The 19,971-nt window shown below is 53.8% G+C and overlaps 7 protein-coding genes across 7 annotated transcripts; 3 read left to right on the top strand and 4 right to left on the bottom strand.

The window, feature by feature from the left end:
- Window positions 1–1,761: 1,761 nt before the first annotated feature.
- KVR01_008033 (uncharacterized protein) lies at window positions 1,762–3,312 on the top strand (the record flags this gene model as incomplete). The annotated part of the gene is made up of 1 exon (XM_044793674.1): window positions 1,762–3,312. The coding sequence occupies one exon, from the start codon at window positions 1,762–1,764 to the stop codon at window positions 3,310–3,312; it is 1,551 nt and encodes a 516-aa protein (XP_044643011.1).
- A 506-nt stretch (window positions 3,313–3,818) lies between these two features.
- Window positions 3,819–5,074, bottom strand: KVR01_008070 (uncharacterized protein). The gene is made up of 2 exons (XM_044783273.1): window positions 4,380–5,074; window positions 3,819–4,189 (listed from the first exon to the last, which is right to left on the bottom strand). Exons 1-2 carry the CDS (start codon window positions 5,019–5,021, stop codon window positions 4,067–4,069), a joined length of 765 nt encoding a protein of 254 aa, XP_044643048.1. The 5' UTR covers window positions 5,022–5,074; the 3' UTR covers window positions 3,819–4,066.
- Window positions 5,075–6,564: 1,490 nt separating this feature from the next.
- Window positions 6,565–8,816, bottom strand: KVR01_008315 (uncharacterized protein). Its single transcript, XM_044792432.1, has 8 exons — window positions 8,422–8,816; window positions 8,324–8,360; window positions 8,179–8,270; window positions 8,035–8,119; window positions 7,461–7,968; window positions 7,229–7,395; window positions 6,743–7,140; window positions 6,565–6,690 (listed from the first exon to the last, which is right to left on the bottom strand). The coding sequence occupies exons 1-8, from the start codon at window positions 8,653–8,655 to the stop codon at window positions 6,646–6,648; spliced, it is 1,566 nt and encodes a 521-aa protein (XP_044643293.1). The 5' UTR covers window positions 8,656–8,816; the 3' UTR covers window positions 6,565–6,645.
- An 832-nt stretch (window positions 8,817–9,648) lies between these two features.
- KVR01_008054 (uncharacterized protein) lies at window positions 9,649–11,772 on the bottom strand (the record flags this gene model as incomplete). Its single annotated transcript, XM_044786674.1, has 9 exons — window positions 9,649–9,829; window positions 9,891–10,191; window positions 10,260–10,431; window positions 10,488–10,604; window positions 10,659–10,788; window positions 10,852–10,948; window positions 11,015–11,098; window positions 11,153–11,468; window positions 11,533–11,772. 9 exons carry the CDS (start codon window positions 11,770–11,772, stop codon window positions 9,649–9,651), a joined length of 1,638 nt encoding a protein of 545 aa, XP_044643032.1.
- A 944-nt stretch (window positions 11,773–12,716) lies between these two features.
- On the top strand, window positions 12,717–15,682 carry KVR01_008304 (uncharacterized protein; the record flags this gene model as incomplete). The annotated part of the gene is made up of 2 exons (XM_044782765.1): window positions 12,717–13,105; window positions 13,882–15,682. The coding sequence occupies 2 exons, from the start codon at window positions 12,717–12,719 to the stop codon at window positions 15,680–15,682; spliced, it is 2,190 nt and encodes a 729-aa protein (XP_044643282.1).
- Window positions 15,683–16,677: 995 nt separating this feature from the next.
- On the top strand, window positions 16,678–18,402 carry KVR01_007971 (uncharacterized protein; the record flags this gene model as incomplete). Its single annotated transcript, XM_044782448.1, has 2 exons — window positions 16,678–16,899; window positions 16,930–18,402. 2 exons carry the CDS (start codon window positions 16,678–16,680, stop codon window positions 18,400–18,402), a joined length of 1,695 nt encoding a protein of 564 aa, XP_044642949.1.
- A 223-nt stretch (window positions 18,403–18,625) lies between these two features.
- Window positions 18,626–19,687, bottom strand: KVR01_007825 (uncharacterized protein; the record flags this gene model as incomplete). The annotated part of the gene is made up of 2 exons (XM_044794254.1): window positions 18,626–19,569; window positions 19,663–19,687. 2 exons carry the CDS (start codon window positions 19,685–19,687, stop codon window positions 18,626–18,628), a joined length of 969 nt encoding a protein of 322 aa, XP_044642803.1.
- Between the last annotated feature and the right edge of the window lie 284 nt (window positions 19,688–19,971).

The following is a 19,971-nucleotide window of genomic DNA, read 5'->3' as shown; positions in this document are numbered from 1 at the left end:
CCGGACTCGGACAAAGGCCCGCTTTCTCCCCGCCGGGAGAAGTTCGGATGCGGCTGTCGGCCGGGGAGGAAGCCGATCACGATCCAATGTCCCGGCCAGTGTGGGTCACCACCAGACTCGAAGATGATTGAAGTTGGTATCATCACCTAATCCGGTAATATTAGACACGGCCCCATGTTGTCCTGTCCGGCAAAACCTCGGGTACAGTTGCCAGGAAAGCAAACCACCTGCCACCAATTGTGCAACCACACATGGTCTACCTGCTGCCAATCTGCTGTAGTCACAAGCTTTGGAAAGCCAAACGACGCGTTATGCATGCATGGTAGGGTCGGTCCATGATGGCTGGGCGGGTTTTTACTGTATTTATATTTTGACGTGCTCAGATGACCGGCAACTCTTGCTCATTGGGAATGAATATTGTTCAGGTGCTAGCTCGGGATATGCAGTGCGGGAATACAGTGACATCTTGCTTGCTTGGCATACGATGCATACTACGTGAACATGTCAGTGTGTACGGTCGTATGGGTCAGGGTACAAATAAGGAGACGGATTTTTTCAGAGGGAGTCATCATGCCCTCAAAAGTATCAAGCTGTCTTTTCCGGCCAAACAGACCGGCCTCCCCCCGCAAAACTATCATACGCACTTAGTTGATGTGAACATAAAGACAATGTTGGTGCTGAACTTGGCTCTCAGCGCCTCGGCTAATTCGACAGAATTGTTCAAGATTTTGCATCCTTCGAATTGTGTAGGAACCTGCTGTCCACGGGTTCAGCTTGGTGCCTGTTTCCCTTGGCTAAATTTGCACGTCAGTGTCAAAGCTCTTATCGATGCCGGCATTCAAGAAATCTACATGCCAAATGATACCTTGTACGCCGACCGTGTGGAGTCGTATTGGCCTTTACCTAGGTAACATCCCAACTCACCCCGGAGTGCTTCGTCCAGCCCTGAAACACAAGGGAGGTAGCACCAGAATAATGATCCCTTCACCGTGCTGAAGGGTGGTGGGAACAACTTTGGTATCGTTAAACGACTCGACCTGATGAAATCCTCTGCATCGCCAATATGGAGTGGCTCGGTGGTGTATCCCGGAAGATGGAGCCCTTTTGCACATTTGTCAGCCCTGAAAAGATGGGTCGACAACGTCGAAACGTACCAGAACAGTTCTACGCCGGTGGTCGACCGAATCCACCAATATTTCACCAATTCCTGGCAATACCCGGAAACACATCAGGAACCTCAGCCGTGACAGACATGTCTACACACGCACTGGGTACGAAGCTGATGGATATAGGTTGGAAGGACTTGCACATCTGCCTCGCAACCTAGATTGTTCTCATGAAAACTATCCGGGCACGAATATCTAGGTGCCTTTTATCCAAGACATCATTATTAGTCTGATGGTGCGTTGCATGTTATTCAGAACACGTTAGTAACCATCGGCCCGTTCTGCCGCGGCCGGTAACAGTCCACGGGTGCTAACACGGCAAAATCTCGGAAGAGCGATTGCTCTGGCCCCGGTGAACCACTCACACGATGGTTGGCTTTTCCCTATTTGGAAATAAAGTAGTCACGATGGGTCACACGCTGAATGCTTCATTATAGGACTGTGATAATTCGTCAAACTCACTGGACCTTAGTAGCACAATCTTCAAATTTTCTTTAGCAACAACTACCTGCTTGCACCATTTTCTTCTCTGCCCTGATTTTCTATCTGCTTGCCTCCTTTATCCACCTTGTGCCGTCCAAGTCGTACTAGCACTATGTCTCAGGCTTACCCCTCCCTCCTGTGGCACGAGACCTCTCCTGGGCTATGGCAGCGAGACGTCGACGAGGCAGAGAAATTCTACTATTCACTTGCGAAAAGGTATGAAGGCTGCGGGCGAATGTTCTTCGCGATAACAGGTCACTTGTCCCTGAGCGTGGACATTCCTGAAGGACAAAGCCAAGAGGCCGTTGCACAACGCTTCGAGACCGCCTTGAGGCACGGATGGCTCGCCTTACGATATGAACATCCAACCATTGCGTCCCGCGTCTCTCACAATCCAGCCACAGGACAAGTCACCAAGAGCTACCGCACCCGCCTGACTGGTCACGACGCCTGGCTGGCGGAGACGTTTGTCCCTATTGGAACAGGGGAGGCCGGGGAGGAATGGGCCAACAGTGACCCTCCGGCGCCAAAGGTTCCAACACTATTCGTTGTGAAGCCACGGGAAATTCCCACCGGGCCAGCGACCTCAAGTATTATACGCGCTGATCTTGTGCTGCGCTCCCCACACGAGATTGTGGACGGCATTGGAACTCTCCACATGTTCAACAACCTGATGCGACTCGTCGCAGACGCATACGACGCAGGAAGCACATACGAAATACCGAGGTTCGACGGTTCCGAGATCAAAAACCTCAGCCCTCCGTTCCGTGTCGCCGCGAATGTCCCGACCGAATTGACGGATCGCCAAAAACAGCACCTTGCTGAACAGAATGCACACAAAGCCGCGGCTTCGCAGGACGACGGGGGTATCAAGGTCCTTGCACTCCCTTATCAGCACGGCCCTGTTGCACCTGGCAGGCATCAACGTATCGCGCTGGACTTCTCCGAGCGCGACACAGCAGCTCTCGTCGCGGCCTGCAAGAGGCTGAAGGCCACCGTCACGCAAGCGTTCCACGCAGCGATCGCCATGGCCGTTCGGGATATCCAAGACAGGAGGGCTGAGGCGCAGCGAGTTCGATACGTCAACTACATTCTTCGTAACGAACGCAGGAGCTGTGTCGAGCCGTACAACACCCCGAAACATGCTGTTTCGGTCTACCACTCAGTTTCGGGCCGTGCATTGACGGTGGATATGACTCTGCCAGCCACGGGGGAGACCGCCGATCCTGCCGACCGGGCTGACGAGTTCGGGTCCATAGTAGAGAAGATGAGAAATTTCTACGAGGCCGTGCGGGATGATGCTGATCACTACGCATTGTCACTGCCCATCTGGGAGGCTGGGTGCCCCGAGCTGCCAAAAAACGACACGTTGCCACCTGTTCCGTCTCCGAACCCGAAGCCTTCTGTCTCGATCTCGAGCATGGGAAACGTTGATGCGGTCATTGCGTCAAAGCATGGCCAGATCGAGGTCGATAAGCCTTGGGTAACCGGAGAGGAGCTCGGAAACGGGCTTGGGTTGTTCCTGGGCACCTTCAGAAGCAGGATGAGCCTCAGTGCTGCCTACAATGACGCCTGGCACAGCAAGTCAGAGGTGGAAGATTTCGTGTCTCGTTGCAAGGATATCGTATTGGCAGGATTGGGACTATCGGAGGGATCTGACTAAAGACTGCCTTGTGAATAATCAAGTGAAACATCGAACACCCACCAGACGTCCACTGTAATCATCACGAATCGCCCTCTCCAGAACTTCTACCTGGAGAAATCAATTCCAAATTGTCGTGTCAATTTCTACCTTCCCGCTAAACACATCATGTTCAGAGAGTCCCCGATGCTTTACCCTCGTGCAGCTTCAGGTTAAGCGTAAAGCCGCTCTTGTTCGGCTGGACGCGTTCTCACAAGGTGCTAAGCCCAAGGTCGATCCATGGCTGATCCTCGCGCCTGACCCACCCCTCAACAGTCCTGGCTTGCTTTCCAGTGACCTTGTTCAAAGCCTCTGCGAGCTTGTGGTACGTCTCGTGCTCGATGGGCACGTTGGGGTCCATCCCGCCTGTGCGGACCGGGTAGTCAAACATCCACTTGACGTAGTGACCGCAGTCGTCGAGCACCGTCTCGGGACGGCCCCATTATTGGGAGGGCTCTGCTAGGTGGCAATTCCTTTCAAATGGCGCATGATTTTGAGTTTGATTACATTAAGTTAACTACTCCAGCGATCGTCCAAAGATGGTCGAGAAGAATTACGTTCTAACGATATGGACATCCAAATGAAGTATCTACCACTGTTATCGGCATTGTATGTTCTTGAAACGCTGGGTCTCTGGGCGTTCACCATGAGACTGTATAGAGGCGCCATGTATGGCTTCGGACGTATATGTAATAGAAGCGAAACCAGAAAATATTTACTTGTCTCGCCCCCTACTTTATTTGCTCAAGTAGCCCACTGCCTCCTGGGTTGAGACCACATAACCTGAGACGGGGAGAACAACATTGAGTAGATCCTCGTGAACCTGCTGATTGGGGTCCCAGACGGCATCCCGAACAACCTGTAGACGAACAACAGTTAGTCATGATTTATCTTCTTAGGCAGAAGGGAAAGGAGGGAGGCGGGAGGGAAGCAGGGGCCAAGGGGCAGGGAGGCAGGGGAACAGGGAGGGAGGACGACGCAAAAGAGGCCGATTGAGAGACATTTGGCCTCCAACACATCGGCAAACAATAAACTACTGATTCACATACTGTAGTGACAAAACCCTCATCAATCCCTTGCAGAGCTGTACCAATAACAGCACCACTGGTCGCAATGCCGCCAATAATCAGCGACTTGATGCCCAGCTTCCGCTGCAGTAATGGCAAAAGATCCTTGTTGACAAACGCAGACCTGGGTCCGGGAAGCCTCAGAGAGACAAGCTCGCGCGCATTGGTCGACTTGCTGGGCGGAGCCAGCTCGGGGTGCTCCTTGGCCAGCTCTGGGTTGGCTTGCAAGGCCGGCTTGTTTATCTGGAACCACTGGTCGTAGATCTTGCTTGTGGGCGGAGGGTCGATGTTGGTATCGATGAGGCAGTGGATGATAACGGCATTGCTGTTGCGTGCTGTATCGAGCAGCTGCTTGGCCGAGTTGAGGACGCCCTGCCTTGTCACCTCGTCCGGGATCATGGCAAAGAGCACATTCTGATAGTCGAGGAAGAGGAGTGCTGTCTGGGATGGACCATAGTATTCGGGCTGGTTGGCCTTCGCTGCGCGGCTCATAATGTCTGTGTTTTGGTGGTCTCGCGTCTGAGGTGGTAGTGGCGATGACAGTGTGCTCTTGTCAGATGACGGTCTGGCTTGTGCCGAGAGCGCACCAAAGCAGGAAAAAAGGTGCAGAAGAGATATACGCATCTTGAGATTCTGGATGCGGACTGCTGGGTAGTATCGGTGACGTTGCAGTCGCGTGGTACCACAGGGATGATTGCAGAAACCGGAACTGATCTTGGCTGGGTGGGATGCCCGTATTAATAAAGCTGCAGCGTCGTCTTGGCAGACATGTCCATCACGAGGTCGAGAACCGGCGGCGGCCCGAATCTCTCCGTCTTGGTTGACAGATCTGGAATATGGATTTTGGGCCTCGTAAGCCAATAATAGCCTTAATTAAACCTGGTAGGCCACGCTGGAATCGACGGGCTGGGTGGCGCTGCCAGGTGTGTGCGTTTGATCCTTCCGGCCCACGTGCTGCTGTGAGTCTTACCCAAAGGGGGTTGTCCAAGCCTCCTGTTGGCACAATCGTACATCCTTGGCTTCTTTGAAGAGCTTACTGCAGGAAGCATTGCCAATAAAATGGGGCAGGTTGGTCAACAGCAAGCAGGGTCATAATTCTGTACTGCCCCGCTGTCCTTCCTTGCACGACAGCGTTGACGACGAACACACACCAGCATTCAATACAGGATCTGATAAGGTGAGCCTGTCCTAAACTACATCAGGACAATACAAAATGTGTATGACCAGGTTGTTGAATCGGTTGCTCGGATGCGTCTTGGCACTTACACTTGATCAGTAAGGTCACTCGTTGGTGTTGGTGTTGGTGGTCAGCCTACCATGTTCAGTCTACCCTGGCTCATCCTCCCTCATTTTCAACAAGGAAGAGTGAAACCAACACCGCCGGAACATGCTACGGCCAATGCGCCCGGTGTTCCGAGGCACACCGCCAATTTATTGAAGAAAATATTCAAGGGGCTCCACTTAAGTGCAATAAACGCCATGCCACGCAACCATTCACTCCGTGTGCTAAAAGCCGAAAGGTCCAGTGACTTCTCCCTTCACAAGCAATAAAGGAATCTTTGAGAAGCGCCACATACTCATCAGGTGAGAGATGATTTGATTGAGAAAATCGATGCGAATTCCGTGTATGGCTTCGGACCTATGTTTACGGAATAGAAGTGGAACTAGATCGATTCGAATGAATGTAGCGTGCCTTGACATGTGCTTATCATACGGATGTTATCGTCTTGGGGTGGCTGAAAGAAGTTGTCTTGAAACGTGTCGATCTTGATGTCCTCTTCTAGGGGTTTTATGTGCAGTTGCTGTCGGCACCTAGGTCGCCTGGGACGACTTGAAGCGTCTCTCTTTAGCCACACTTTATATGAAGCTATATACCGGAAGATTCCATGAACCTGTACACTTTTTGCACCAAGGTTCCTTCCTGCAAGCCTTGCAGATTTGCTTAACCAGGTGTATGAACTGAACCGTGATACTTGAGGCCGCACTCTCTCTCGCCATGAGCTTCCACTTTCCCATTTTTGTTGTCAATACTTCGTAGCCAGGGCTTAGTTATCACCCGCAAAGGCATCCGAATTCGGCAGCCAGCCTGCTACTTGTGCGATAAAACCACGCCTGACCAAAAACTTTGGTTTCATGGGTCATGGATCAGTCGAACGCAACCGCAGAAATGTGTTCCCCATCGTGATGCCAGAAAAGACAAGTGATGATTCAAGTCCAAATCAACAACTAAATCCAGCTTCTGAAATATTCACAGTCTTTTCACCATGACGGTCTTGCCAGGGTCCGGCATCGTCTAATAAGTCATATCAGTACGAGAGCCTGACTAAGGACTGTTTCAAACATACCAGGTCCCCGAAAGTGATGTTTGGATAACGTTCCGTCACACCATCAGGCAGTCGCAGTTCGTACTGCATCAGCACCTTGCCCGTAATCATCTTGATCTCGTTCGCCGCAAAGAACCGGCCGGGACAAGCATGTCGGCCGTAGCCCCACGACAGGCTCAAGGTGCCCGAGCTCACGAGCTGGCTGTTGGCCACGACCTCGGCCCTCTTGGTGCCCGTGGGGGCAGAGGTCTTGGCCTGACGGACTTTGTAGAAGCGGAGCGGGTCAAAGACCTCAGGGTCCACGAAATACTCGGGGTCGCTACTAATTGCGCCATCGGGCGCCTCCACAATGACCCCGGCTGGGAGCACCTGTCCGTTGGAGAGCTCGATCGGCCGGACCACCTTGCGTTGAAAGGTCGCTTGCTAATGTTATCATCGTGTTATGTGGACTTCAAGAGGGAGAGGGACTTGATGGGATGTAGATGCAAGGAGCGGGCGACATCTTACAGGCTTGGAGTGGATAAAAGCGCAACAGTTCCTTGACAAAGCTGTCTAGCTTTTTCAAGTCCTGCAATGCTTGAGAAGTGAACTCGCCCCCGTTCTTGGCCAAGACCTCCTGGACCTCCTCTTTGAGCATAGACGCGATCCCAGGCTCTGCGGCAAGGGTGTAGAAACTTGGTTTTGAGTCAGAGATTGTCCACTGTACCAGGAAGAACGTGCAGTGATACGAGATACTCACACATGCATCATGGTCTGCGTTGTCGTATGTATAGACGCAAAGGTGGCCCCAAGTTGCTTCTGCACGAGATCATAATCGTCCACAATGCCCGACTTCATCTGCTCGCCAATCAACCAGTCCAGCATATCCACAGGCTCTCTGGACGGGTCGTTCTTTGCTGCCAATCGGCGGGATCGAATCAGCGGCGAGATCAGCTCTGTCTGTTCCCGGATGCGTCGGTGTACCGTCCGAACGAACGGTATCACAGGTGTCAGCACGGGTCTCAGCCACACTGGAAGAAAGGCGACAGTGAATACAGCCTTCATCACATCGATTGTGAAGTTGATGGACGTTTCCAGGTACTTCTCGTCGCGACAGAGCTCCAGCCCCACAAAGATTCGACCTGAGGCCTTGGCTATTATGCGGACCAGCTTGTCATTGATCTTTACTTCTGTCCATGAATGTGTCTGAGGAAGTTCTTCCTCCAGGGCATGATCTAGAATTTCTGATACGATGGGATTCAACCTGCCTATCCATTTCAAACCCATTTTAGTATCGTATGCTCATGAAAGGGGGAGCCAGGTCCAGAACTAACCAAGAGACGGCGTGATGAAGTTCTTTACGACATGTGGGAACTCTAACGCTTCAGAGTAGATATCAACATGTTTCGTATGCATCAGCTGCATCAAGTCAGTGTCTGGGACCAGAGTTCAATGTTCTTGAAGCAATAATGACGTGCCTCTTTGACTGCCGCAGAAAAGCTCAACACGTCTTCGGGGAGCTTGTTGAGCTCGGGAAGGAATCTAGGTGCGACTACGACGCATGGTGATTCTTAAAATGCATTAGAGTGAAACAGGTTGATTCGTACAGCATCAGGGACCTACCCCGGGCGGTTGTGATTCGGAAAATTCCATTTTTGTACTGTTTTAATCAGCCAATGCCATTTTCACCTCGATAGGATCTTGAGAGTATTCCCAGTTACCTTCTTATAACCTTGAGCATACAGCTCAGATCCCTTGGACATAAATTCTTTCCTCCTCCTTGACTCCCAGCCTCGCAGTCCAACGAAAGGAATCTCGGGAAACGGATTCGCCTTGTTCCAGCTTTTCACAAGGAGTGCAACAGTTATCAAAAAGGCAATCGTGACTCCTACCACAAGCCGGTTGTTGAGCGAATCCCATAGGAGCTGTACTGGCTGCTCCAGGATAACGTCCATGTTGATTCAGGCGAGGTGGGGGGACTTGGCTCGGTATCGGGGCAGTCCAGTTGGTGAGCAACCGGCAGACTTCCCAAGACAAAAGCCCGGGATTTCAACTCTGCTTCATGCCGTAGCTGTTATTGTAGTGGGTTGTACGCGACGACAACGGGGAAATCTCCTGCTCATTGGGTACGGTGCTTGATTCTAGCCCGGGTCTGGTTCAGGGCTGGACCTGTGCTTTGCCTTCTCCCTCCTCATGACCATCCGCTTTCCGGCATCCATGCCCAGGTGGACTGCAGTGGGGGCGACCAGGGGTGCAGTGGGGCTAAAACCAGGCAGCCTCGTTCAAGCCAGCCAACATCTATGCCAAGAAGTGACGGGTGTCCACCGGGGGCGTGTGAATAGTCATCGCCGTGATGGTTGCATTGCATCTGCAGCCTGGTGGACCATTGCCTGAAAATGGAAGTTTTCGTCAGCTGCGTGTAAATTCAAACCGGGTCTGATAAACTCTGTTTTCCAGGGCTGTTCCTCCAGGATTCCGTACATTGTAAGCAGACCTGACCATCCTGGCACCAACTGGTGAAGTATTCTCATCAGCGCCTGGACTGGCTTGGCAGGATGTCCTTCTGGGTCTGGAAAATCAACGTTGTAATATAAAAGTTCAGTGCCAAGATCTTAGTAAAGCCCTGTCTGTGATTCAGCCACCATTGTATTGCACAATATTCCAATGATTGTGTTCTCATATGTGAGCCCAATCTAGTCAGGCCTCGACAACAAATGTTTTTCGTGCCTGCCCCAGGGTGCTCCCACAGACTGAGCGGGTGGGACACGCCTTCTAGAATGCAATGCCTAATTTTATCTAGAACAGGTCCCACAAGGTTTGTATTTTCCCAGATTTCTAATTATCGCCTGGGTATCTCAGGCAGTTTCTTCCAAGCGTCTTCCTGATTAGACAAGTAGATTCTTATAATAGTTTATTTCAAGGGCAATTAATCTCATAAAGCTTATCATTCAACATGACCTATTCTCTACTCTAGGCGTGAACTGAATCTGGGTGCCGGCGTAAGGATATACGAAAGTGCGCCATGCGAAAGTGCGTTGAGCTTTAGGGTCCACGAGCTTCATATCATAATTGGTGATAAACGTGCCGAGCATGGTCTTGATGAGTGCCGAAGCATACCACCTCCCCGTGCTAGAGGCCAAGTTAGCTTCACGCCTTTGAGTGTACCTCGGTTCTGGTGAAGGAAACTTACCAGGCGCAGCGTCCCGTTCCCCACTGTTGCCAGTCAGAAAGCTCAATGTACTTTGAAGACTTCCCGGGCTCAGGAATGTTGAATTTGCCCTCGGTGACCGGTGATGACAGAGCTAGTAGGCTCTCCGCTTGTGCCAGAACCTCTGGCTGGACAAACCGGAAGCCGTAGAAATCATTTGGGTGTACAAAGTTTGCCGAATCTGTGTTCATGCCTCTGGGGGCTGTACAGACCCACTGTCCTGCCTCTACCGTCTGTCCGTCGGAGAATTGGAAAGACTTGAGGGCCTTTCGGCGGGTGCTCACTGTTGGCACTATTATTATCGCTATCTTATTGCACGTAGGAGGAATAGACACCGTTTCAGGCACGTACCAGACTCGATGGGATGAAGGCGGGCAGACTCTTTCATGAAACTGTCCATCAAGGGGAAGAGTGTACCACCAGACTTATAAAATGCCTCCCAGCCTGTCTGCTCAACTTCCTGGCGGAGTATGTCGACATATTCGGGGTGCTCGCACAAATCAAAGAGAGCAACACAGGCAGTCTAAAAACGTGTCAATCGGATGTGCGGCCGCTATGTGCGTGTGGAATGTTACTGACCGTCGAGGTGATGTGGACAGAACCAAACCAGACTGCGATCAGTTCATGGACGACCCTCCTCACACTCCAAGGCTTCTCCTGGGGGGAGTATTGCATGATCCACTGGACACAATCTTTCTGCGAAAAAGTGAGTAGCGGTACGGGTACAGGGAGAGGTGAGCTGCCACGTACCTGCTCCGGAATGTCGTGGCCCTTCCGACGCAGGTCGCGCTCGTGAAACCGCTGAGCGACGATAGGCTCGAGCTTCTCGCAAAACTTGAGACCCGAGTTCAGATGGCTGGACAGGAACTTGCCGGCGCGCCTGATCTTCGTGTGAGACGAGAGGCGACTCTAGATGACAGGGGGATGACAGGGAATCACCTACTCTTTGAAAGGTCGAGGGACCAGCCGCATGATTTCGGCGATGAGGAGAGTCTGCTCGATCATGCTCATGCCAGCTTCCATGAACTGTTCATCTCCAGCTAGAGGGAAACCAGGTGTTAATATTGTGGAGAGCGTACACCATGTCCAAGATGCAGTTTACTTACAAAGCTCCGGGCCGAAGAAGGCTTCAGCGTTAGACTTTGCCACGGCTTCAATGATCAAAGGGAAGACGGCGCCCTGCTTGACACCTGGCACGATGGTTAAAAAAGACGTGTTCTAGAAGCGGCGGTCTTTTAACTCACCATTGAGCAACGGGAAAGTGTCATAGCCCTCGTCAAACCGAGCCTTGATTCCAGCGTGGATCTTGTGTAGGATGTTGGGCAGGTGTTCGGTGAGGCGGTTGCGCAGCGTCTTGAGCAGAGGCGCGCCATCGCCACCTCGCTTTTCCGTCCAGTCGAAGGACTTCATGGTGTACATTGGCTGGAGGATCTCCTTGGCAGCCCCCTGGAGGGACAAGACAGCCTCGGGGGCGGAATCAATCTCCTTGATGCGCTTCCAGTCCGAGACGATCAACATGGTGTTTTCGGGCATGTCCATGGAGAAAGGGGCGCCATTGGACTGTAAGCCGATGGGTTAGTCTGTAGTAGCATCTAGCATATTAGAAGAGGGAAAATGATCACACCTTATCGTAGGCCGCCTGGATCATGGAAGGTCCTTGGAAGAGAAAGCGCCATGCATTGAAACGTGACTTGACCTTCTCAGTTGGACTAAGCAGCAAGGACCATATACTGGGAGTCTTGGAGTCATGATGCTGCTTGGAGAGAGAGCCGGCTCTATACAGAACGGCGAAGATAGCGGCAAAGAACGAAGCGCCCAGGACGGCGACATGGGAGGAAGCGTTGAGATCAAGGAGTTGCAACATGATGGGCGATCATTACGAAACGAGACAAGGACGTCTGGGAACAGGGGCTTTCAAGACACAAAATGCCATGTATATTAGTCGATATAAATGCCATCCGGACAGGCACACATGAACCTGTACATCTCTTTTTGATATGGCCAGTCTGGCATCCATCCACCCATCTGCCCATGCCCAGCTGGACATGCTCCCATGCTCTCATGCCATCCATTGCGGGTAGGACTTCAGCGGCGTAGCGCCGAGTCGGAGCTGCTGGCCGGCCACAGCCACCATCATAGGCAGCATATCCTCCATTTCTGTTTTTCATACGATTTGTAGTGACGGGCCGATGCCAATTTTGGAGCTGAGGTCATTGTGAAATTAGTTTGGTGGGTTCTTTTATCTAATGGTGAGTTGGTTGATATTCACACACCACGCCTGGTCAAGTATCAGCAAGGGCTGCAGGATACATGACACTAATACAATAGTAGGAAATGCACATTTATTCCTCTGCAGATAGGGTGCAGTGGAGCGGTACAGGGGAACCCCTACCTGACTCTCCACTTTGCCGGCTGGGTGTTCTTCGCTTAGATCCGCCAGACGGGTGCAAGATCCCATTTGGGAGTAACCTGTCTTGTGGTGGTCAGCTACTGTAGTAAATACCCTTGAGATCCTACCTTGGCACGTGCTTGGCTCTGACCAGAACCCATCAATTGATCACTTTATACACTACCTGGTAAGCACCAACACCTTTCAGGCTAGGCGCCAGCCACAGTTGACTTACAAAAGCGGGTGCGAGCCCGGCCTGGCGGGAGGATTCAACGGTTGATAAACAAAAGTCAACTACTAGTCAGAACAAGAATACCAGCACTATACTTGATTGCGACTCTTCCTCCACCCACCCTCGGCATCCTCACCACCGGTTGACAGAACGTCACTGATCCATCGCGCCACCTAGCCTGGCCGCCATGTTTAGCAACTTCCAGTACCGACATCTACCCGCGCTGTTCACCGCCGCCGCCCAGTGCTGGGGCACCATCTTCCCACTCATCAGCAGCACTCGGGGCGTTATCGTTCACTACGGACTGCCGGAGCGGGTGGCTCATGTGCCCGAGACGTGGACAGTCTGGCATGTCGGCAACGCCCGCACGGCCTGTCTTGGCATCCTCATGTTTACCTTTTACGCCCAGCGCCGCTACGACGTCCTCGACATGTTCTTGATCGGCACCGGATACCTCGGGCTCGTCGACTGTTACATCTTGTGGAACGAGGGGCTGCCGTGGACGGGCATCTTCCGCCTTGTCAGCTCGTCTGTCTTTGCTGTCCTCGGACTCGTCGGTTTCACCCAGGGCTCAACGTCAGCTTAGATCTTGGGACTCAGCACTTGAGTTGTTGCCCCGCTCTACACTAGTGCACCGGGCGTGTGTTGTCAGGCTATCAGCTGTGTGGGGGACCTCGGGATGGATCGCTCGGCAAGGGGGGCAAGGCAGGCCAGGGGGGAGGGGTGTTCGCGATAGTTACAGGGGCCACGGATAGGATCGCACTTGTTCGAGTTATGTTAGCCGTGCCAGCCCCCACGCCCCACGCAATATAGTACCAACAAGGTGCCAAGTAATATAGCCCTATAGCTTGCCGAGCTCGCGGTCGAGTCCTGAGTCGAACTTTATTAGAATCCTTCCGCACTGCGCCATCTTGCCCTCCCATGTCTATTCGCCTTGGCGGGCGCCAACCGCACAAATCAATGGCTCTTTGCTGTCGTCTCGCCAGGCAACCAGATATGGCACAGGTGTGATCTACCACATGTCACAAATCAGCGTGATACTACTCACCTGATGCATCCCCTTGACCCAAAGCGGCAGCTGCACCGGAAAGACGGGTCCGAGATCTTACTTGTGCGACACTGCACATGTGCGCTGCCAGTGAGATCTGGGCATTCATGGATTCCACAATACTGCGCATATCGCGTCAGACTGACGGTCTTCTCGCCCAAACCCCTGGGTCGTTCCGGCTGGGTCGACCTTCCATTCAAGATGATGAGCCCCGGCGGGCTATCCTCATCATCGGGAGGAGCTCGTGGATTCCATCGTCCCCTTTAGCTGGCTAGCTCTGTGATTCCAAGGTTTCCTCTCACAGAACTGGTGTGGCCATGCACGCCGCATCCGCCCCAATGGTCGCCTCTGTTGCCGAAGCGGAAAAGATGGCTGAGAGACCCTCCAAGGAGGCGTCTAGCTATCCTCGCGCCGATATCACCCTTCGAGAGCAAGACGGCGATGGCGACGGCGGCGACGGCGAGGGAGAGTTCAAGGCCTCGTGGCGAATATGGACAATCTTCATCGTTATCATGGCCCTGAGTCTACTGTCAGGCATCGACGCCACCATCATCACAACCTCGCTCCCGACGATAGCCCGCGACATCGGCGGCGCCAACCAGTACGTCTGGGTGGCCCAGTCCTACCTCTTCTCTTCCACCGTGCCCCAGCCCCTGTACGGCCAGATCGCCAACATCTTCGGCCGCCGCAACCCCCTTTTCGTCGCCATCGCGCTGTTTGCCCTGGGCAGCGGTATCGCCGGCGGCGCCCACAGTGTCGCCATGTTGATCGCCGGGCGTGTGATCCAGGGCTTCGGAACCGGAGGGATTTCGGTTCTCCCGGAGATCATCATCTGCGATCTGATCCCACCCCGCTACCGTGGGCCGTGGCTCAGCATGACCATGGCCGGCGCCGCCATCGGCACGACACTGGGGCCAATCCTCGGAGGGGCCCTGGCGCAGAGCGACTGGCGCTGGATCTTCTACCTGAACCTCCCCGTCTCGGGCGTGAGCTGTGTCGTCATATTCTTCGCCCTGACGGTGCAGTACAAGCGCAGCCCGACCTGGAAGAGCGCGCTCGCCCGTGTCGACTTTGCCGGGAATGCCATCTTTGTCCCCGCCATGGTCTCCCTCTACTTCGGCCTCATCATGGGCGGCACAGAGGGCTATCCGTGGTCTTCGTGGCGCATCATCCTGCCCATCGTCCTGGGCGTCGCCGTCTGGGCTGCTTTCCATGCGCACCAGGCCTCGCGGTTTTGCCGCGAGCCCAGCATGCCGCCGCGCCTCTTTAAATCGCGTACTTCGGTCACGGGCTTCTTCCTCATCTTCATCGCCGCCATCATCCTGCAGGCCGTCAGCTACTTCCTCCCCGTCTACTTCCAAGCCATAAAGGAAACCTCGGCCCTTCAGTCCGGCATCAACTACCTGGCTTTCGCCCTAGCTATCATACCTTTTGGCGGCGGGGCGGGAGCTGTGCTCTCCAAGACGGGGAAGTACAAGTTCCTACACTGGGGCGGCTTTGCCATGATGGCCGTCGGCGCGGGGCTCTTCTCGACGCTTCGGAGGAACTCAAGCACGGGCGCCTGGATTGGATACCAGGTGATTGCATCCGGCGGCGCCGGCCTCATCTTCACCGCAACACTGCCCTCCACGCTTGCAGCCTTGCCCGAGGCGGACGTGGCCACCGCCACAGGCACCTACTCGTTTGTGCGGGCCATGGGCCTGGTCTGGGGCGTCACCATGTCGTCCATCATCTTCAACGGCCAGGTCAACAGCAACCTCAACATCGTCCAGGATGCCAGCCTACGGGGCTTGCTCGCGGACGGTGCGGCGTACGGTTTTGCGGCGGGTGGCCAAGGCGGCAACACAAACATCGGCGGCCTGCCTGACCCAAGTAAGGGCCAGGTGATCCGGGTTTACGAAAGGGCCCTGCGTGTCGTATGGCTTGTGTTTGCGGGTGTCGCGTGCCTAGGCTTCCTTGCTACGTTTTTCGAGAAGCACATTGAACTGCGGAAAGACAGCACGACTGAGTTTGGCCTCAAGGACGGCAGAGAGACCTCGGAGTCTTCGATGGCTGAGAAGGGACTCCCATCACAAAACGCAGAAGACAAAACGACTCCTATGTAGACGAAGAATAGTCTAGAATTGTGCTAAAATGTTGAAATACGGAAATTGCAGAACCGTACGACCTATCTAATCAGACTACAAATAATTTTCTGGGGCATTTGGAGAATTGAGGCTGTACGCCGGCAGTGTTTGCAGAAGGCTGCCCATCCATCTCACCAGAAGATATTTTTTATCCAGTGTTCCAATGGGAGGAGGAAAGCAGCTCGGCTGCAACCATTCACGCACATCCTCTCGATGACACGGTGTAAGCGTAGACAGGGTGGCACAAATGCAACGGTGACTCGAGACAGGATCACCGCAAGTGACTTGTGGCACCACGTGAAAGAGAGGAATGTGGGATGGCCTCTCCTTACAGAATATCGCTTTCCCATAGAAGACAAATTGTATTGGATCAGACAGGGCTGGCTGGGTCCAGGGGTATGTCCTTCCTAGCGGTGCCTCCGCCTCCTCAGCATGACAGTTTTGATTATAAAGCGAAGAGTTTCGGCCTTCGGTCAAACGGAAGGCCAAGAGACTCTCATGATTCAGCCCCCAAAAGACTGCCCCGGTGAGTCTGGACCATCTTATCATCATCGTGAATATGCAACTAAGATCCTCCCCTGCCCTGTCGTATGGGGCTTCCAGGGTTGTTCGACACACACCCCAGTGGTACGGACCGTAGCGCACGTTGAAGCCAACTACACAACATGCACCGCAATCCTGCCGGGTCAACTACCCATCTCAGCCGACTATTGGTGCCTAGCCCGGAGGATGGCAGCATTGACAGTGGCCCCTGAGTCCTGATGAACTCAGTCTCGTCCGCAGCAGTCCCTTGGCTTGCAATTGGGATTCCTTGGCTCTCATCAAGGCTGATAGCGTCGAAAGTAGGCCAGCCACCATCCGATGGCATGAGTGATGGCATCATGGAGTTCCGATCTGGCATGCGCCCATCCGCTTCTTACCTTCAGCTTGGGATCCTACCCTCTCGTCAACTCAATCAAGGTTTTCAGTGCAATATGTGGCCCTTCAGCACGACATACCCGATCAAGAGACTAGATGAGGTCCGCCAGACCACCTACGACTACATTGTCGTAGGAGGCGGCACTGCTGGATCGGCCTTGGCGTCTCGGCTGAGCGAAGACCCCTGCGTCACCGTCCTCCTCCTCGAGAGGGGGGCCTTTCAAGACAGTCTCCAATCGCGAGTGCCCGCGGCCTCCGTTGCCAATGGTAGCTACGTGGTGAATCGAACATGTCTCCCCGGTGCCCAGACTGGGGACAGAAAGGTGGATGTCCTCACCGCTGAGACGCTTGGGGGTAATTCCCGCGTGAATGCCATGATATATACCCGCGGCGCGCCGGCATACTACAGGCGTTGGGGCAAGACTCACCCGGCTTGGGATTGGGAGGCCGTGGAGCCGTACTTTTCAAAGGCTGAAGAGACCATCTCTTTGCGGCAGACACAGAACCTCCAGTCTGGTATTTACCCGCATCTCGAAAGGGCGGCCGAGGCATTGGGCTTGCCGGTCGAGCCTCGGGGGAACCGGCCAGGTGCACCTTCGTCTGGGTATTTCAATCTCGACCTCACCATCGACAGCAGCGGGTACAGGCACTCGGCCTTCCGTGCCTATCTGCCACAGGAGCTTGTGTACCGCCGCAGGGATTCTCTTCACATATGCACAGATGTGATCGTGGAACGCTTGGACCTTGACCCTGCACAGGGTGAAGTCCGCGGCGTTTTTGTTCAGAGCGCGGCAAAACGTGTTGCAGAGACCAGTCACCTCATCAGGGCCCGGCGCGAGGTCATACTTGCGGCCGGCGCCATCTGCGACCCCCAGATCCTGCAGCTTAGTGGTATTGGGCCTCGGGGCCTGCTCGAGGATCTTGGTATACCAGTGGCCAGAGATCTTCCAGGCGTTGGCGGGCACCTGGGGGATCACTCCTTGTTTCCCGTCTTCGTCGAGGCAGCACTCCATGATACCCTGCAGCAACTCCTGTCCAGCCCATTTCAGGCAGTCAAGCATGCTGTGCTCTTTGCCACTGCGGGTGAGGGCTGGCTGAAGTCGACGGTGGATCGCGCAATCTACGGTGCGACAACACACATTGATGAGGAGACTGGTAAACTACGGACCGACGAGACTACGTTGGATCCTCAAAAACCAGAGAACATGCCAGATTTCGAGATCATGGTCGTGCCAATCGGCACCAAGCCTGACGAGTACCCGGGGAAAGCATTGTTCACGCTTCAGGTGTGCCTGAACCAACCCAGGTCGGAGGGATTTGTCAGGGTCAGGTCCCGAGATTTCCGAGAGGACCCCAGCATACAGCTCAATATGCTGGACGACCCCCGAGACTTGGAGGTGGCACGCAAGGCTCTGCGGTTCACACTACACCTGGCCGAGCAGTTTTGCTTCAAGTCTGAATATCCCCATCAGGCACGGCCGTTTGGAGGCCCAGGGTCTCCCGGATGGAGTGAGGGCGACTGGCGCTCAGTCTCTGATGATGACATGGATGAGTACATCCGAAAGTACATCACGCCTGTGTTCCATCTCACCAGTACCTGTCGCATGGCCGACGTCGAGAAGGGGGGAGTGGTGGACGAGCAACTAAGGGTGCACGGGTTCAAGAACTTGAGAATAACGGATGCGAGCATCTTTCCTTTTATCACATCGTCACACCCGATGGCGCCAACCTATATGGTGGCGGAAAGATGCGCGGCTCTCATTCACGAGAAGTGGAGTTAAGGTGACTGGACAGTCATGCAGTTTATGAGCCAACTCGTCACTCGATCTCGCCGCATTACTATTGTACCTTGTTGTTGTTATTTCCAAATCCCAATGGATTCGAGGATGGATTTAAGAAGATTCATGTTCCATTTGCCAGATGACTCGTTGATAGAGGAGGAACCGAATAGCAGAGCCATGGTCCTTGGACACTGAATTAAATACAAATGAAACCATGCCCATGTCAAACATTCTCCGAGATACCTGGCTCAATGCGCTCCAAGATTTCAATCAGCTCAGCATACACCTTTTTCTGTATCCTAACGCCCTCCTCAGAGTCAACAAACTCATGCGGAGTACTCAGGTTGCAATCTTCTAGATAAACACCATGGCTCTCCCACCCTGCGGCCGCGGCGTGAATGTACGTCCGCGCGCCCTGCTCCGACGTGCGGGCGACGGTTGCGAGCCCGACAGTCATGAGGGCCTTGAAGTACCACGGCCAGGCCTTCTCCCGCAGCAGTTGTGACTGGCAGTACCCCGGCTCGACGATGTTCAGCACGACCCGCGGTTTCTCCTTGGTATCTGACATGCGGGCCGCGACCTCGCGCGCGACGAAGAGGCTCATGAGTTTGGTGTCGGCATAGCGGTTGAACATGTTGTTCCCGCCCCTGAACGCCTCGAATATGGACGGTGCGTTGCGCTCGTCGAACTTGGTGTAGAAGTGCGCGTTGGAGCCAACTGTCACTAGGTGAGGGGCCTGGTCGGTATCGCCGGTGTAGTATTTGGTCCGTGTTGTGCGCATGACCGGCAGCAGTAAGAGGGCCATGAGCCATGTGGAAATAACGTTGACAGTTGTCAGCCATTCGTAGCCCTCGGCTGTGTGGTATAGGTGGCTGAGGAGGCCGGCGTTCAGAATGACGACGTCTAGGCGCTCAAGTGTGGACGCGCGACGGCAGAAGGACCTGACGCTGTCGAATGAGTCAAGTTGGACCTGCCATACCTCGACCATATCCGAGGTGTCATCTAGATGTTGTCCAGACTCGATGTCCTGTTTGGCGGCATTGCCCTTTTCAAGGTCCCGGCAACCCAAAATGACCTTGCTGGCGTTCAGACGAACAAAGTGACGGGCTGCTTCAAGTCCCAGCCCGGTGTTGGCGCCCGTAATCAGGACAGTCTTGCCAGTGAAGTCTTGAGTGGGATAAGGCAGGGGGAGGAGCTGTGTAGAGATGCTCCTGTATACACTGCGATTCCTTGGGGGTTATGTCAGGATGGCACTAGCACGTGAGAGGATTTCGTTGACGAACATTTTGGTCTCGTGTTGTTTTGGGACATAAACGGGAAGACTTGGGACTGGTTACTAATTGACCCGCAGGTGAGAGGGGGAGCACAGATCTGTAGCCAGCACTCTTTTACTGAACGAGCGATGGTTACCAGCGACCGAGGTCAGATATCGTGGAAGGATGCTCACCCCAACCCAGTGCATCGATCAGCCCAGGCCAATTTTTCAGATGACTCATGAGAGTAGAGGGCTTCACATCGAAACGCCGAGCCGTAAAGTTGGCTGCCTACACGCTGACCACATGCAGGCAT

This window comes from Diaporthe batatas (assembly GCF_019321695.1).
Source record: "Diaporthe batatas strain CRI 302-4 chromosome Unknown Contig00009, whole genome shotgun sequence".
Taxonomy (NCBI): Eukaryota; Fungi; Ascomycota; class Sordariomycetes; order Diaporthales; family Diaporthaceae; genus Diaporthe; species Diaporthe batatas.
Note: the sequence above shows the minus strand (reverse complement) of the source record. Positions and strands in the feature narration are given on the sequence as shown.

Coding starts and splice junctions, on each gene's coding strand:
- KVR01_008070 (XM_044783273.1), bottom strand. CDS start 5,021: ATGCGTATATCTCTTCTGCACCTTTTTTCCTGCTTTGGTGCGCTCTCG. Junction 4,190..4,379: donor ATGAGGGTTTTGTCACTACA/GTATGTGAATCA, acceptor GTTCGTCTACAG/GTTGTTCGGGATGCCGTCTG.
- KVR01_008315 (XM_044792432.1), bottom strand. CDS start 8,655: ATGGACGTTATCCTGGAGCAGCCAGTACAGCTCCTATGGGATTCGCTC. Junction 7,969..8,034: donor CTTCATCACGCCGTCTCTTG/GTTAGTTCTGGA, acceptor TGAAATGGATAG/GCAGGTTGAATCCCATCGTA. Junction 7,141..7,228: donor CTTTTATCCACTCCAAGCCT/GTAAGATGTCGC, acceptor AACATTAGCAAG/CGACCTTTCAACGCAAGGTG.